The 18,694-nt window shown below is 42.2% G+C and overlaps 1 protein-coding gene and 1 long non-coding RNA gene across 4 annotated transcripts in view; one reads left to right on the plus strand and one right to left on the minus strand.

Moving 5' to 3' along the window:
• LOC125719855 (uncharacterized) overlaps positions 1–18,694 on the minus strand; it is a 351,742-nt gene that overhangs the window by 109,716 nt on the left and 223,332 nt on the right. The window lies entirely within an intron of this gene.
• Positions 1–18,694, plus strand: part of LOC125719845 (fibroblast growth factor 13) — a 105,240-nt gene that overhangs the window by 70,436 nt on the left and 16,110 nt on the right. For 2 of the 3 annotated variants that reach the window (XM_048994646.1, XM_048994648.1), the window contains one exon: positions 11,297–11,407. In XM_048994646.1, the coding sequence (XP_048850603.1) occupies positions 11,297–11,407 (111 nt within the window). Of the gene's footprint in view, positions 1–6,511; positions 8,295–11,296; positions 11,408–18,694 lie in introns of those variants that run through there. The other variant, XM_048994647.1, reaches the window with a different exon arrangement.

Raw genomic sequence — 18,694 nt, forward strand, 5'->3', positions numbered from 1 at the left:
GGCTCATATATAAACTAAAAGCAAAGAGAGACTGAGAGCTGTTGAGGAAGAGCTTCGTGTGTCTGTCTGTCTGTCTTCAAACCTGCCAGGATATCAGCTTTGTGTTCATCCAAACAGGCTCAGGATTCACACTGAGTGAGTATAAATAAATTGAGAGATTATTTTGTCATTACTAAGGTACGGAGTGTCATTTTGTAACATGTTTGGTTGGTGGTGTGCAGTGGGATTTTCTTCAATGGAAAATATGTGCTGTGACTCAAAAAAGGTTGAAATACACTGGTCTAGACTACAAAACGCGACTTAAACTGACTGTTAAGTTTGCTGCATAAAGATAATGAATGTTCAGAGATATTGCAGGTTTAATCAAACTCGGTACAAGCTGAGTCGGTTTTGTAAACACAGTTCGCATTTTTTCTGGAACTGTAAGTGGGACCCGTAGGGGATTTCATTTCTTTAATTTTATTTTGATATTATCATTACATTTAGTAATTGAGGGTTTAGATTTGCTGCTGGTTTGCTGTAGAGGGCAGCCTTGGTTGAGCGAAAGTGATTCGTCTAACACGACGAACACAAAAAGAGCCCAGCTGAGCTTAGAATTTCATGGATGAGAAACGCATCTCATGCTGTTTCCTTTTGTTTAATACAGAGCACAAAGACCCAAAGAGAACTTTGACTTAATCTGCAGCTGACTTTATATGTTTACAGGCAAATATCCAAAATGTCTGGAGGCTCAGTGGATAGCGCACCATCAGGGTTGTGGGTTCGAGTCTCATATTTTCAGAACTTTCTCCCGCAGTGCAAAGACGTGCAGTTTGGCTAGCTGGAGTCCACCGCGTGTCATTGTGTGGGTTTGAATTTTCCACAATGTAGGAAAACCTGTTACTTTTTACCTTGTGGGGACATTTGTTATGTCTCCACAATCTAAACCTCAGTTAATAAAATCAAAAAAGCAAAAAACTCAATGCCAAAAGTCTTATATTTTGTTTGGTGACTTATGGTTAAGGTTAGGACTGGTTAGGGGTTACGGTTGTCATGTTGGGATTAGAGTTATACCAATAGAAATGAATGGAGAGTCCCCACAAAGATATAATTACAAACCTGTGTGTGTGTGTATATCTGTGTGTGTGTGTGTGAGCAGGTATACCTATCCTTATGGGGACGCAATGTCCCCATAACATGATAAATATCCATTTTTTTTTCCCTTATGGGGACCTGTTTCCTGGTACTTTTTATAAAAATCAGTGACTGCTATGAAAAAGTAAAAAATGCAAAAACTCTTGTATTTTGTTTGGGTACTTATGATTATGGTTAGGGCAGGGTGGGGGTTAAGGTTGTCATAGTTAGCGTTAGCATTTTTCCCATAGAAGTAAATGAGCGGGGCCTACATGTGCATGTGTGTGTGCATATGTGTGCGCATCCGTGTGCGTGCGTGTGTGTGTATGCGTATATGTGCATGTGTATGTGTGTGTGTGCGTGCATATGTGTTGTTTGTGCGTATGTGTGTGTGTGCATGTGTGTGTTGTGTGCATGTCCGTATATGCGCGTGTGTGTTGTGTGTGCGCGTATGTGTGTGTATTGTGTATGTGCGTGTCCGTATATGTGCGTGTGTGTGTGTGCGTATGTGTGTATGTTTGTGTGTCCATATATGTGCGTGTGTGTGGTGTGTGTACGTGTGGTGTGTGTGTGTGGTGTGGTGTGTGGTGTGTGTCGTGTGTGTGTGGTGTGTGTGTGTGTGGTGTGCGTGTGTGGTGTGTGTGTGGTGTGTGTGTGTGGTGTGTGTATGTGTGGTGTGTGTGTGTGGTGTGTGTGTGTGGTGTGTGTGTGGTGTGTGTGTGTGTGTGGTGTGTGTGTGTGTGGTGTGTGTGTGTGTGTGTGGTGTGTGTATGTGTGTGTGTGTGTGTGTGTGTGTGTGTGTGTGGTGTGTGTGTGTGTGTGCGCTGCCATAAGCTCCAGGCCTCACCCGCCCACGCAGCCCTGACTTTAACAAGCAATGTTAAGCAAGAATAAGAATGAGTATATGGGTATGTGAAACATCGTTTCAGAAATGTCGTTTTTGAGAACTGATCTGTAAGGCTCCTACTAATAGACAAAGTTGTTTATTTATTTTTTTAATGACATAGAAAAGAGACAGGGTTAAAGGCCATTTCGGTGGTTCTGTTAAGTACGGAGATTTCTTTAAATAACCCATCACAACTTCTACATAAACACTGTCACTTATTATTCGGCATTATTTTCAGAACGTTAAAATAATCGCGAAATATGTGTTCCGTGACAAAGCAAGAGTAATATTTCAGGTTCTGCATATTAAAAACCTAAAGAACCTAAATATACAGAAGTGTGTAGCGGGTGGCTTGGCCCAAATGTTGGGAGACCATGCATTGTTATGCAAATACTCCGCATTTAGGAGAGGATTTCGGTTTCAGCACAGGGAATGTGAAGCAGATTACTGTACCTCTGTTGTATTTTTATTTTGGTGGGAACTTATATTCACATTATTGGTATTTTAAAACATTAATTGATATATATTTCCTGGTTGTAAAATTACTTCTGAAAGTATTGTGCACTGTAGAACATAGAAAAGAAAGTATTGTTTAAAGTAGTCGCCTTTCTAAAAGGTTAATTCCAACTTCAGGCAGCCGCCATTTGGGGCGAAGTTCTCATAAAAGTGCAAGATACAGCAGAAATAGGAGCGTTTTCAAATGGGGGAGTATTGGCGGTAGACAATGCTTTCCCATCCATTAACACTAACTCCTCCAGAGTTAGCTGTTTAATTGCCACCCCCGGGTCTATATGTGGAAAGGAAATTGCTCTCCTAGGTACCTGAGTCGAAATTACAATTATTTGGTAAGATCATGTTCTATGCTGGCACTTGCATGACTGGTTTGTTGGTTCGTTTAGCCAGACAATAATAGGCTTCGTGTGATCAGATTGTGTCAGCACAAGATGTGATATTTTTATGCCATTTGGTGATATTTCAAGTTATCATGTTTTCTATGGGTACATTTTTATAAAGTAGGCCTTCTATTAGGTCTCAATGTAATCATTTCTTAAGTACAGAACGATCTTGCACATTATTTTCCAATGAACAGCGTGTTTATACAAAGTCCATTAAGCTTTATTTGGTAAACATTGCAAGAAAAACATACAAATCAGAAATAAATCAGAACAAATTTCCTGTTGGTGAGATGTAAAAAAAGATCGCATGATACCAGAACCGCAGACCAGAATGTGCTGACACCCGGGCCATTTTGCAATAATGTTAAAAACCATACACACCCAGGCAAAGGAGCGGTTATCCGGAGTACCCGGAGATTTCCCGATGGAGCGGATGTTTCCGGGCAGGGCGATGTCTAAAAACAATATATGTTGTTTTAATGTAGAGATAATCCCAATAAATGATAAAATCGTCGTTGAACATCACAGCAAACACAAACACGTGCGACGCTGAGCAAAAGAAACACATGAAAGCATGAAAAGGGGAAATACATATAACCGTTGTTACAACATGTCGACTGGGGAGGGCGCTGTTTAGCAGCGCTGGCCATTGTTTTTCCGGTTTCTGTGGAAGACGATCGATCGGCGGGCTGGATTTAATAATCATTTAAAACCATGTCGCGGCATGTCTAAAGCGGTGGCTCACAAACTTTTTACACTGAATACCACCTCAGAAAGCATTGTGCTGTTTGCCTACCAATGGCAAAGAAGCTGCCAATGTTTTCTTAAAACTGCGTTGAAAACGTTGGCTATAAGGGCTTCTTACGGATTTGACAGATTTAAGGTAGTCTAGGCTAAATGTCCATTTAAGATGGGGTACCTTAAATCCAACACATTGTGCTGCTAAGCAAGAAATATTGCTTTCTGAAACAGGCCACGGAAAGCTAAAATGAAAGCCACAACATTTCTGTTATCTTGCTTTGTGTGTAGCTAAATGCTGTGTTCCATTTAAACTTGGAAGTTTGATTTTCTGAGCTTCTACTCGGAAATTGTAACTGGATCGGCCCCTGAAGTCAGAGTTCCGTCTCGGAAAGTCGGGGGCACCTCTGCCACCCCGACCTCAGAATGCAAGATGGCTGCGCCCTCTGGCAATAGAACTTAAAGCTGTAGTTATATTTTGTTTATTAGCACGTACGTCTTATTTATGGCTTGTTACATTGGTCGTACACACAGTAGTGTCCATCTGTGGACGTGTTGCTACAGTGTTTGTATGCACAAAATTCCACGTAATGTGTTGTTATGAACTGATATTGTTAACAATGGCTGACAATTAACCAGACTAGAACTCTGGCCTATTTCAGAAAGCAGGATTTCTTGCATAGCAGAATAACTTGTCAGATTTAAGGTAGTATGTAAGTGAAGAAAGATTAAGGAACATTTAAACTGGGGTACCTTAAATCCGACAAGTTATCCGGCTAATTAAGAAATCCTGCTTTTTGAAACAGATCCCTGGTATTGCTAAATGGCTTTCCAACTTTTTGTACTGGAACACGGTTAACTCAGGTGTGACATTATTCCCAGCACTGACTTTCAACCCCCTAGGTAAATGGAATGCAGCATAAGCCTACATCTCCAACAAAGACGATAATCGCTGGATAGTTCCTACCAGATACTGAAACCAAAATACTTGGCTATCATGGACTACTGATAATATTGTCATATCGCTTAAGAATATTGCACACGATCCCAAATTGTGTATATGCATGTGGTAAATCAATAAAAAGTTGACCCCTGCCAATGTGATGTGACACGCTTCGCATTAGTGTCTATATCGGAGATAAGGTGGCGGCCTTCCTAAAATTCCGCAAATTTGCTTCGCGTGGAACTCAGTTGCATTTTGCATGGATGGTAAAATTAAAACAAAAGAGGAAGGAGATACCGAGAACGCAAGGATAAGGCGAAAAAGGCAGTGGAGGCGGATACAGCGAAATGCACGAACATTTCAGATTAATATAAAACAGGTGAGAAAAGTTGTAGCCTGTTAACTGTACGACGCTGCCTTGGGTCACGACTTCAGTAGCAACAGCGTGAAAGCGAAATGGCTATCTAGCTAGCACGTGATTGGCCGTACAGTATGTCACTTAAGCCTAAATCATTCTGGCCTTATTAACTGTTCTTAATTGAAAAAAGAAAAATCGAAAGTGAGATGAGTGCAACGCATGTTCCTCAGTGCTGACATTGATTCATTATCACGTATACAGAGAAATGCATTGTTATCCTTCGACTCTTACTGGGACATTAATAAGGTTGCAGAGACTAGTCACTTGCTCAGGAAGTTAAGTAGGTAAAATCGTAGTCCAATATTCTTAAACTTTAAGACAGCGTAATACCTCTATGGATTAATATTTTAGCAAGTAGAGTCAATATTCAGCTAATTTATTAATTGTGTAGCCGCTCATAGTTGGATACTGTGCCCAATAACGATTTAGTACCAATAAGAATCTTTGGTCTGATGTAGTAAGCAGAGTACATTTTCTGCCATTTTCTGAAAGTGTAATAAATGTTCAGGTTTTTAGGGGTGTCTTTTCTTGTAATGACCCCCTACTCCGCCCTTGTACGCTCCTTAATACTTTAATGGATCTTCGCCTTATGTGTGCACGCCCTGTTTCATCTGCACGTTGAATATATACACTGTACCAAGAATTACTGCCATGTCATGCGCTTAAAAGTCAATAAAATCAAGTCCGTCTCATAAAATGTGTAGAAATGTAAATGTACTGGTGTTCAGTCGTATAATTTTGTTAGTTTTTATTAAATTAACATTTCTTGTTATATTTTACTACCCTGCACCAGTTTCGCGTATGTACAGTCATTAACCGCTTCCCTTCTAAAAATTAACGACCCGTAAATTAAGCAGGTATCATGAGGTTTGACTGGGTGTAGTAGAATATTACTGTGGATGCCATATTTCCAGTCGTTATTACAATGGTCGAGACATGAAAAATGTATCTGAAACGAGTAATAACTAGCTCACTCGCGGTAGGTAGATTGAGTGGTGATATGTTTCGCTGATATTAAGGCTGGGAGTGGCGTCTTTAGGTGCTGGACAGATGAGATCTGTCTTTTCAAATAAGAATAGGAATGTAGAAATGTGATGGCAGTACTCTGTCAAAAAAACACTGACATGATTCCGACGACACAGAAAGGAATAAACGTTTTGAAATACTTGGGTCCACAATGTAAGTGTGCAGCAGAGCGTGTCTATAAACATGCGTGCGGGTGTCAGACATTCAAGATCTACAGTGTCACTAGCAAACGGACAAGAGACTGCATGGTCTCTTCCAAAATCGTACGCATTTATCCTTAACGGCACACTATAAAAACACAGACTACAAAATAATTAAGTACAGATTTAATGATATCTAAGAAAATGGGACCTCCAGTGCATCCTATGTACACGGTACATAACTCGATCGTGCATCATTCTCTGAATGTTTCTCCTCCGTCCACCCGTCCCCCCCCCCCCCACCCCCACCCCACATCGCACTGGATCTGCATAAGCAAAATAGGACTGGGAGAGAACACACGCAGACAAAGCTTCCCATGCGTTTGCACATGTCTTTCTTCATGTAGAGTACCTGGCACAGTCGGTGGCTCTATAGGGTATAGAAGAGACGTCATTTTTTTTCTTCACGGCCACTTCACCATTCATCTGTTGCATGCACGCTGTGTGATCTTATCGCCGTGACGCCGACATGCGGAGGAGCCTCACACATAAAACCGATCAGACTCCGGGAGAGCCAGCACGTCCCAGGTAGCCTGCTTGATGACCACGGTCACGTTTGTTTGGGTGTCTGTCACTATCTCCCCGAGAACAGAGGGAAACAAGTGCGAGCTGGTACCCAGCGGGCTGCCACAGCTGCCTGACTTCTGACTTCAAGAAAGGCAGTGGCGCCTTCAGCATACGTGTCGCTCTCATCTGGATATATCTGCTAGTGCGAACCGCAACCGTCATCCGTGTCCGTGCCTAGGAGACCGACCAGCTGCCTTAGGAAGCCGCGCTTCCTCCCACCGCTCAATCCTGGCGAGATGGTCGGCATTCAGAGATGTAAATAATGCGTAAGAAAAAAACGTCTTCGACTTTTTTCCCCTTCTTCCATTTTTCGTTCTTCTTTTAATCCATTCTTTATAACGATAAATAAGTTTGATGATCGCGTTATGCCCGGACTTAAACCGACGCTGTTCTCAGCAGCCGCTTTAGAACCTGCAGCGGGGGTCTCGTACTCATACAGAAGATGCGTGTTTTCCCGTTGAAGACTAATCGTCGTCTCTGTAGCCAAATCGACTGATTTTATCTTAAAATCTAAACAAGAACACGTGAAGAGGACATTGTTCCTTTTGATATTCACTATTTCCCGTCTTCAGTTTACTCAATATACATATTTTTTTACCCTGTCGGAATGATTTTTTGTGCCACTCATTTGCCTTTTTATTTTCTCTCTATATATCGCACAACCGTGTCGTTCTTTTCTTGAACTGCAGCTTTTGGGCGACAAAATAAATTGTTCCGTCTACCTGTTAGCAGGTGTTTCCCACGTTGCGCATTAACAGCCTTTAGATAACACCTACATGCTTTCATGAGTGCCGCCGGCACGATGCATCCAGCGAAATAAATTAAAGCGCCTTTTATTATTTTTTTTTTTCTGGAAAACATGATGGTTTTTATTTTTTGCGTGTCTTACAGCCTAACATACGCTTCTGAAGCCGATGCATTTCGCTTGAGGAGTATTTCTGTACTTAACGCTGTTTGAATGAGATTCCTGTTACCGACCATATTTTTTGTTGAAGATTGCCTTTTCCCTGGAGAGAAAATGAATCGCTGCCGAGATACGCCCAGAAGCAAATGTAATATAATAGTGAACACCATAGACATTTGAATCTGCGCTCAAACTGGAAAGTACATGTGACACATCAGAACATTACGTGTGGAATCGCTGTTTGTAAATTATAACAATGACTTTACTGCGCGTTTGAGATCTGTTCGGGATTACTGTACTTAAAAGTAATAGGAATAATCTGGGAATAAAAATCCCGCGCTGGCGGGAGGGGGGTGGGAGAGGAAAAGATTTTCGTCTGGAAGTTGTTCCATCAAAAAGCCGTCAAACTGGCAATGGCCGCAGCGATCGCCAGCTCCCTTATTCGGCAGAAGAGGCAGGCGAGGGAGCGGGAAAAATCCAATGCCTGCCGCTGCGTTAGCAGCCCGAATAAGGCGAAGGGGAGCTGTGAGAAACCCAGCCGACTCAGTGTCTTTTCCCGTGTGAAACTCTTTGGGTCGAAGAAGCGGAGAAGGCGGCGACCAGGTCTGCTGTTGTTTTAAAAATCTGATTCGCCTCATTAAGTAACACCCATGAGTTTTTTTTCTCTGTATTTTCACCATTAACACCGTCATCTTCATCCCCATCATCATCGACTGCACATGATCCCCTTTCCAACTTTAAGCAAGAAGATTGTAACCCTTATTTAACCGTTCAAAACATCAAACTGGAGACATTTTCAAATATAATTCGTAAGTTCATAATTTGCTTCATAAATATATTTATAAATACCTCAAACCTTGTGATATTTCATACATGATTAATTATATAAACCCATCCATCTTCCGACCACTTATGTTTATCACTTAAGTCTCAAATCACGAGAATTGCACAGCTGGTGGTATGATTTCCAGGTTTTATCAATTAATTTGCAAGCACAGCATCCAATTATGTCATGTAGACTACAACCCAGCCCACAAAGGGGAACTGTGCTCATCAGCTCATCTTCTCATTCGTACTTTCATGGATGTTTGGCCATTGCAACTCAAAGCAAGGAAAGTCTCCTCGCATTTGAATCATTGTTCAGTTTCTGGATGTAATAATTATTATTTATATCACTAGATCTGGTTTCATGGTGGTTCACATTATCCCCACATCGTAAATGTCAGGTGGATTAGTCATCATAAATAAACAGGAGCAGATATTAGGTTCATGTGGTAGAAAAGGAGAAAAATAAATTATGAGAGATACCGTATTTTAGTGTCCCAGGTTCAGCACAAATAAACATGCTTCCATAGCCTGGTGAATTTCTGTACTCTTTAGTTTAGAGGAGCAGTAAATTTTGGGAGATGAAGGTGATTGTCTGACGTGGTGTCAGGTGTCATTTTCCCCTACATAACCAGTGATAAGTATGAAACATCTCACTGCACTTTCCAGTAGAGACGTGTTAGCTCCGTAACTGTCACTGCCTCCCTTTGTACCGTTCTCTTGTACCTTTCATCCTGGCTTTCCTCGAAGTAACGCTTCTCGCACTGTTGCTTACACTGTCGACGAAGTTCAGTCTGGAGCTTTTTCTTCAGTGCTTGGTTGTCTTGACACCTCTTACTCTTCCAAGCTTATCGGAAGAGCTGTTCCCAGATATAAATCCAGCTTTCCCATCCCCCTCCCCTCCAGCCTACCCACTCCCAAGCAGGATAAGGAAGGCGGCGTTACATAACATGCATATGGAGCCGAAGGCGCCTCCACACTGCAGCTGCTGTCCAGTGTTGGTTGCCAGTGGTGTGGAGCAGGACTGGCTGCCGTTGCTGTGCTTGCATGGGCGGTTCCACTTTTATTGTGCTGCTTTACAAGTATGGGCTGTTCCCTCAGGCCCTCGGAACACCCGGGCATTTTCCAGTAGGGGCCATTTGCACCAACCTAAATCCCCTTCACATATGGGTCTGCTGGTGAGAGGCTGGTTCTTGCTAGGTTGTAGATGCTAAATCTGTATCTGAACACTAGCTGCGCCTCCACACCTGCCAGTCCAGGGGTCGTAGGGAGAACAGGCCCTGTCCAGTCCAGGCTGCCCCTGAACGAATTCGTGTCCGCAGTCTGCTGCTGCAGTTGTTGGGTATTGTTGATTTATTTCACCACCATATTACAAATGTAAGGCCATGACTCATGAATGCATATACACACTGTTCCCAAAGCTTATAAATATTAGGTTATTTGTGTTGTAGGTCATTACTTGGCACCAAATTTGCTTTAAGAACAACAAAGAGAAAGGCAAATTATCGCAGCTAAATTACCTCGGTTTTTAGCTCACGGCAGTGATGTGAAACAGTCGCTCCCTCCGTTCGGCTCCTTATTCTAGCGCAGGCTGCCCGGTTACCCTTCCATCAGACCAATAGCGGTAAGTGGGCTACAATCCAGCTACCCGCAGTATGTTTGAAGTCTATGAAGATCGATGCTTGAAAAGCTTGAGTCTGCCTCTCGAAACATGAAACAGGAAGTGCACAAAAATAATTAGTGAATGCAAACTACAAAAACAACAAAGCACTAGTTTATTTGTTTGGTTTGTACTTTGTATTTTAAGGTAACCTGTTTTTTTATACATCTGCCATTGTACAGGGGTAAAATGTGTATCAAGGTCTGGGCTATGCAGTGAGGTAACATTCAATACTCGTAGTTTACATGTTGAACACAGAGGAAGTGGGCAGGGATTTGATCTGAGTGCCTTTGACAAGAGCCAAATCATTATGGCCAGACGACTGGGTTGAAGCGTCTGCGAAATGGCAAGGCTTGTGCGGCGCTCACAATCAGCCGTGGTGAGTATCTGCTCACATATGCTTTCACCCAGTCGCCTCGCCATCGTCGAAGTCAGTCACATCTTTTTCCTTGCCCTTTTATTCAGCATTCGATGTGTCGGCTACGAAGTGCCGATAATAATATTATAATATTGTTATCTTCATTCACTCGCCTTTCACCTGTTAGATCACCTGCTGACGCCCAGATTTTAACGTACGCTGTTTTTTTTTTCATAGATAGTCAATATTATTTGCTTCACGTTGGAGTGATAATAATGTTTTGGCTCATCTGTGTATGTGTATATACATACATTATACAGTATACATGTGATACGCAATAATATATAAGTAGGAGAACAAGGTGTTCAAGGTATAGTGGCAGTGGTGAAATAAGGTTTAGGGTTCTAATGACAGAAGGATGTTTGGAATCACTTAAAGGAGGACATGTGGTATCAAGCTTGGATGTAGAACCTCTGAGAGATGGATGGAGGCTTCCACTGAAGTATGGATAGAGGTCCTACTGAAAGGCAAGAAGTAGGGTTTTTTGTTTGAAAGGTGGGAGATAGACCTACTGGAAGATGGACGAAGGGTCCTATTAAGAGCTGGCTTCAGTGTTGCATCATGACTGTTGCTTTTTCCTCATTGAGATGAGCCCTTTGCTCACCGGACTGGCACCCTTTAGAAAGCCTGTTCTGCAGGGACAGGGTCTCCGCTCCACTATCCAGATGTCACATTCCTGCTCCACCCTTCCTGTGTCCACAGAGCCCCAGCTGAAGGGAATAGTGACAAAGCTGTACAGCCGGCAAGGGTTCCATCTGCAGCTTCAGGCCGATGGAACCATAGATGGAACTAAGGAGGAGGACAACAGCTTCAGTAAGTCTGCCGGGGGGGGGGGGCATGTCATACTTATCTGATTCAAAACATGCTCTCCTAAAAGAAACAAATCATGATATGGGAATAGATATGTTCTTATTTGCAGGTAAGGTATTTACAAGTAAGTGTTTTTGGTCAATATTTCTCTCCTTTACCTTCTAAACTCATTCTTCAGTCTATAAATTTGTGGTACTGTGGCAAAAATGAATACGACAGGAAAGTGCGCGTCTATTGCAAATCTGTCGAACTATAGAATGGACCCGAACCAAAAGCAATAATCCAAAGACAACTAGAGCGGAAATACTTGGTTTTATATGTTGTTGCTTTATAGCTAATGTAATTATTATAATGTTATTATCTTCACTCACTCGCCTTTCATTTGAAAATAAACAGAATGCGTTATGAGATAAAACAACGATAGTTATGCTACTTTTCTTTGTAGTTTTGCCGATGCGTTCGCTTTGGTAGTATTCTCTGTAGTTTTTCGTCCTGCTTCTCTCCATGCCGTCTGACAGTACTGCTGGCGAGGTGTCTCGCCGTCTCTCTGTCCGCTGTCTCCATTACCCTTTACACTCGTCCTTTTTCGTTAGATACGATCGCTCAGCGCGGCACTTTCCTATTAATCAAATACGTTTTCATCTGTGACATTCATCCACTTCCCCAAACATTCTCTCATCACAAAGCAGGCTTCCAGTAATTTTTATACTTTATCTGTATATACAATTTTAAATTGCGGAGGTGTACAAAGTACAAATACTACATTGCCTTGTATAAGTAGTTTTTTTTCTGGATTTGTACTTGAGTATTTTAAAGTTGTTGCATTTTTATTTTCATTTTGCTACATTTCTGAGTCAAATAATGGCTTTCTACTCCAATACATTCTGCATGACCATCGCTACTCGCCCAATTCAAAAGCAAAATGCTGTTGCATTTAGCGCACATGCGACAGCAGTCTTGTGTAAAATATCCATCCATCCATCCATTTTCCAAACCGCTTATCCTATTGGGTCGCGGGGGGTCCGGAGCCTATCCCGGAAGCAATGGGCACGAGGCAGGGAACAACCCAGGATGGGGGGCCAGCCCAGCGCAGGGCACACTCACACACCAGTCACTCACACATGCACACCTATGGGCAATTCAGCGACGCCAATTAGCCTCAGCATGTTTTTGGACTGTGGGGGGAAACCGGAGTACCCGGAGGAAACCCCACGACAACATGGGGAGAACATGCAAACTCCACACACATGTGACCCAGGCGGAGACTCGAACCCGGGTCCCAGAGGTGTGAGGCAGCAGTGCTAACCACTGCACCACCATGCCGCCCCTTGTGTAAAATATGAATCACGATATTTTTCACGATTTTTAAGCAATTTATTTAGTTGATTATGCAATATATTTCTTTCCACATGTGGAGATGCACAATAATTCAGTTAATAAACTGAAATTGCCCGCAGTACTTAAAGTTAATCAATATTCAAAGTCTGCTGCTGAAATAATCGCCATTGACTAATCAGCCATTTTCCATAGTGGAGGATGAGAACTTTAGTTAGCCCATTTACAACTTATAAGATGTCTTAAAGTATCGGCCTAAGAAATGTTTATAATTCGTTATTAAATCCGGCTCTTAAATCGGTCTTTTAGTTTCCACAGAATGAAAAAGTTATTTTGCTAGTATTTGCCAGCAAACTGAGCAAGTTTCACTGCTTTTCCTGAATAAAATTAAAATATGTGACTCAGTTTCTCTCATGGTGCTGCACTGTTAACTGGTAATGCTATATTCAAACCCGTGTTCAGTGAATTTAAAAAGATATGTTGCTTTTTGTAAGATCAATAATTTGAATGAATAGTACTTTTTACAGAAGTACTATTAAAACCAGGCATTTTTTTCCTTGAGTAGTGTGTTACCAGGTGACTATTACTTGGTTAACATTTTGGTTTTGTAGCTGTACTTTTGCCTAAGTATGAAAAGTTGAGTACTTTTTCCAGCATTTTAAAATTGGATGCAAACTATATGCAAAGCCTGTGATTTTCAAACTATTTTTCACGGTCATAGGGGGAATCCAGAGCCTATCACATGATTATGGAAATAGAGATTTATATTTTTATACTGTACATGTTTAGGTTTAGTATCACGAAGATAACGATAACAATTATCATAAATTCATTCAATTCTAAAAAACCATAAAAATGACACAAAGACTATGACTGGCTATAGGCTGATTTTACTGGCATTAAATCTTAAACTACAATATAGTAAGTACAATTCAACCAAATACCCAGCAGTTGCTCTAGTCGTCACTCTGAATAATGTGACACATAGTGTCAATTTACAGTAAAAATGCGATTACAAGTCGTCCGTTATCCAGCTTTATGGAAAAGCTACAAGTCTGCAGTGTCTTCTAAGCTCAGAAGTCGATTCTGTAATGTTGCGTCGTGTTTTTCTACTTTTGCCACTTTGAAGAGCTAAATAACACAATCACAAAATGATGTTACGTAAGCCTCTGTTAGACAAATGAGTTATTCTGTGCACGGCGTCTTTTGTCTTTGGATGGATTGTGGACCACTGAACGTGCAACTACCACGGAAGCCATCTGGCCTCTCTATTCTGCTCCCCCGATCAATTTCTGTAAGAGATGCAGCCCCGTAAATCCGCATATTAATCTCTCATTCTCTTCCGGATGAATCCAGAACCAGTTTACATCCAGTGGACTGTTTGACTCCATTGAGGACAGATCCACAAACCAACAGCACCTTTCACCGTTACTTAATAAGAACGTTACTACTTCAGTAACACAGTATTGCCTGTAAACATGGTGAATTTGGGCAGATATTTCACACTGTATTGCCTTTTGCCCCCCCCCCGCAGATGATAAACATCCCTACCACTGTGTTCATAAACTTTTCTTGGAACTCTTTGAAGGACATTGTTGCAATTTAGCGTTAGTAAGCAATGATGCAATGATGGTATTCATGTCTCATCAGTGCTAAACAGACATGGTATTCTGACTTCTGTATATTAGAAATAATTATCCATTTTCTAGAAAGTGTGTGAATTTGAATGTCGACTGATATCATGAACATGATTTGGGACGCAGGGGCGGCATGGTGGTGCAGTGGTTAGCACTGTTGCCTCACACCTCTGGGACCCGGGTTCGAGTCTCCGCCTGGGTCACATGTGTGTGGAGTTTGCATGTTCTCCCCATGTCGTCGTGGGGTTTCCTCCGGGTACTCCGGTTTCCCCCCACAGTCCAAAAACATGCCGAGGCTAATTGGAGTGACTAAATTGCCCATAGGAGTGCATGTGTGAGTGCATGTGTGAGTGAATGGTGTGTGAGTGTGTCCTGTGATGGGCTGGCCCCCCACCCCGGGTTGTTCCCTGCCTTGTGCCCATTGCTTCCGGAATAGGCTCCGGACCCCCCGCGGCCCAGTAGGATAAGCGGTTTGGAAAATGGACGGATGGATTTTGGACGCAGCATTCAGTACTTGCATATAGGCAGTCCCTGGGTTAAGAATGGCCTGCTTATGGATGACTCCTACTCATGAACAGACTGCCATAAAGCCCTTTTTTTAACGGGTTAAATACAACCGTTCATGATATTGAATGCACGCAAAAATTTGTGACACTCCTGAAAAGCATTGCATGGGTTCAGCGATTCGGCTCAAGGTACTGTAGAGTGCTAAATTTAGTTGCCTTTATTATGACTGTACTATTATTATTATTTTCCATCCATCCGTCCATCCATCCATCCATCCATCCATTATTGTAACCACTTAATCCCCACTGGGGTCGCGGGTATTATTAGTATTATTATTATAATTATTGTTGTAGTTGTAGTTGTTATTTTATTTTATTTGTTACTGTATATTATTGTTCCACTTTACCCACAAATCCGACTTAAAGACAGACTTAAGAAGTGTATCTCGTTTGTAACCTGGGGGCTGACTGTAATAAACCAGGATCATATCCCCCCTCCCTGATGAGAGGAGAGAGCAATAAGCCATCTTAACAATGTCAGAATTGAAGAAAAATACAGTGATTTCAGTCGGAGTTGCTACCACAACTTTGATTTCATTAAAAATAAATAATCAATAAAAACTAGTTTTTTTTTTTTTTTTAAATGTAAATTGTTATGTCACAGAAACACTGCCGATTAAAATTCACACCATTGGAAGGGGGGGGGGGGGGCTGAAGTCATTCACACCATCACAAAAATAGCATTGTTAGGAATGGGATGCTGTTGTCTCCATGGTGACAGTAGCACAGTTCCCATCATTCTCTGGTTCTATGTGAAAAGCCTACTCACTTGCTCAACAACAACAACTCACAATTCGCGCAACTGGCCTGTGTCCCAGTACAGGTGTACATTTTCTCGATTTTTTTTATTGCAGCTCTCCTTGAAGTGTTACGGTAACAGTATCTTATTGTCCACCTGGCTTTCGGTTCAAAATAATCTTAATATTTGTGCCGTAGCAGTGCCGTGGGGGGGGGGGGGGGGGGGGTTGGAGGGTGTTCTGAAAACTGTTGTCATGTCATTTTTTAATTAAGATCAATAATTTGATGATGCTGTGACACTTACTTAATGCGAGTGAATTTTGGGAGAAAATGAGGGCCCTTACGGTTTGAGTATGAACCGAAGCCATCAAGACAGGCTCCTTCAGATGAGAGGAGCCTTAGGATGAGATGCTGTAAGATGAGATTTCTGAGTTCTCACACAGATCCGAGCCTTATTATAAAACTCTGACGGTCCGACATATTATCGGCCGCGAGCATGTTTACCGTATGGATTTTCTCAGGCGTGCGGTTTCCGCATCCGCTCTGTTGATGAAAGCAGTTATGCGGTACAGGTAATTGAGTTCCCTCGCCATGTCCCTAATGGCCAATGACTACTAATCCTTTTGAAATGAAGTTTGCAGCAGGCCTCGTCGATTTTATATGCTCCTTACCTCCTTTCCCTTCAGCCATGATTACGTGGGGAGATTTTTTTTTACTGCATGTAATCAGTGACCAGGTCACAGCACCAGCAGCTGAGGGGGTAAGGAGTGATTGCAAATGGATGGGAGGGGAAGGTGGGGTATGGGGTATGAAGAGACACAGCTGTTGTTGTGATAGGCCTCCTGTAGACTTGGTAGCCCGCCTGACCGCCCCAGCCTAGTCTGTGATCTCATGGGTACGTGTGCTTGCACCCGTGTCTAGATCCGTGTGTGGTGTGAGGAGGGTGTTTATCTTACATTAGCAGATCTCTGATCCATCCAGCTGTTTAGGTGGGTCGATGGCGTAAAATATTAACACTTCCCGCGGTCCGAGGCGTGCGGCGGTGCCTGTTAAGTAAGCCCGACTGTCGCTTGAAAGAGCACAGGTTGGTCACGCAGAGAGTAGAGCGCTAATGAAGTACAGCTAGCCGGTGGCAGCACCATGCTTGTCAGGACGTACATACGAGGACGGTAGGTAGGTGGATCTGGGATCGCTGCCTTCTTTCCCTTGGGGGTTCCAGACGTTTGCTTCTCTGTCACTGCTAGAATAGATTTGGACAAGCTCTGAAGAACTCCGGGATGTTGTGCAGCACAGCTCGCGGACAGTGCTTGCATCACAGTAAACAAAACGACTGAACCTTTGGATGTGTTGTGTATTGATAACAATGTCACCAGGGATGGAACATATGGATTTTGGACTTGAGCCAACCAATCTAGCCAACTGTAATTTCCTCTAGTACACCTGACGGTTCGGTTACTAGCTGAATTATTATAGATCAAGTAGAGACACATTGCATCCTGGTTCCAACAGCTTCTCTTGGTCAGAGGAGCCCTGGAGCCCCTCCCAGGTAGAAATAGGCCGAGGTGCAACCTGGGTGGGATTCCGGTCCATCACCTGAGATATAGAATCATGCACACTCCATTGGCAACGCCTTCAACACCATTATGAGGCTGGCATGTACAGTGTGATTTCATTGTTTAATATCCTGTCTTGCTCTTGCATAAAACATGCATGGACATATACAGGTGAAATTTGACGGCAAAAAATATGAAATGTGACGACTCAGCCACTTCTCCATAGCACCCCCCACAACACGGGGAGAACATGCAGCGTTCACACACCCAGCATGCTTTGTAGCTGGTCCACTCTCCTCATCCAGTTTTCCAAAAACCCTTTACTTTGCGATTCCTGATGCTTTTCGGCTAATTGATCATGGGGGTCGACAGCGTAATTTTTGGTTTCGCTGCTGGGATGCTGAGAGGCAGAAAATACAAGCATTTTGTTTCAGAGATTTGGAAGTGCAGAGTAAAATCTGCTCTGACTTTGTCTGCAAGCCGCAAGAAGCATCTTTTTGAAAATCTGCCAAATGTGACTGGAACAAACAATATGAAATAGGTTATCCGAAACGTGATTGTTCTCTATGCTCCAGAATACAAATAAAGCTGTTTTTTTTTTGTTTTCAGTTTAATTTAATTCAATTTTAATTCAATTTTGGTTGAAATGCATGAGCAAACATCAGTAGGACTATATATCATAAAGCAAGAACCAGGTTACTGCTTAGAGGGTTAAAGGCAATTGAATTTGCATAAGATTAGTTTAAGTTGCATGATATTCTTGAAGATGCAAGTTGCATGCCTGTCGTGATAGTTACCATATTTCTCGTTGCTCTACGTTGTAAAAACCAGGTGCTGTACTGAGCATAAATGATTCTTTCGACGTAAACCGACAATATTGAGAATTTTCTAGTGAGACACATTTCTTTTTAAATTTGAAAGAGGGGCACGAGGATGTTAAAAAAAGATTGTTGCCAGACACGATGGCAATGCATCTTAGAAAAGACTCTATATTTCAGGACATCTTGAATTGCTAACTGCTATTAATTATAGATATAATATGGGGCGTATTTCTCATGTGGCCCTTTTTACATTTATTTATTAATAATTTCTAATTTTAGTTTTTAGTTTTATTAATTTCAGTACATATAATTCAGGCCCAATAGAAATCCGTCACTGAGCTTTTTTTTTAAATCCCACCATCTTCCAACTGATAATTAACAAAATCTTAGAGCATATTCCAGGCAAGAGAGCGTACAAGGCAATGGACAGCCTATTAGAGGGTACAAAGCAATGAACAGCCTAAGAGAGGGTACAAGGCAATGAACAGCCTATTAGAGGGTACAAAGCAATGAACAGCCTATGAGAGGGCACAAGGCAGTGAACAGCCTATGAGAGGGTACAAAGCAATGAACAGCCTATGAGAGGGCACAAGGCAATGAACAGCCTATTAGAGGGTACAAAGCAATGAACAGCCTATGA

Source organism: Brienomyrus brachyistius, chromosome 24 (assembly GCF_023856365.1).
Source record: "Brienomyrus brachyistius isolate T26 chromosome 24, BBRACH_0.4, whole genome shotgun sequence".
NCBI lineage: Eukaryota > Metazoa > Chordata > Actinopteri > Osteoglossiformes > Mormyridae > Brienomyrus > Brienomyrus brachyistius.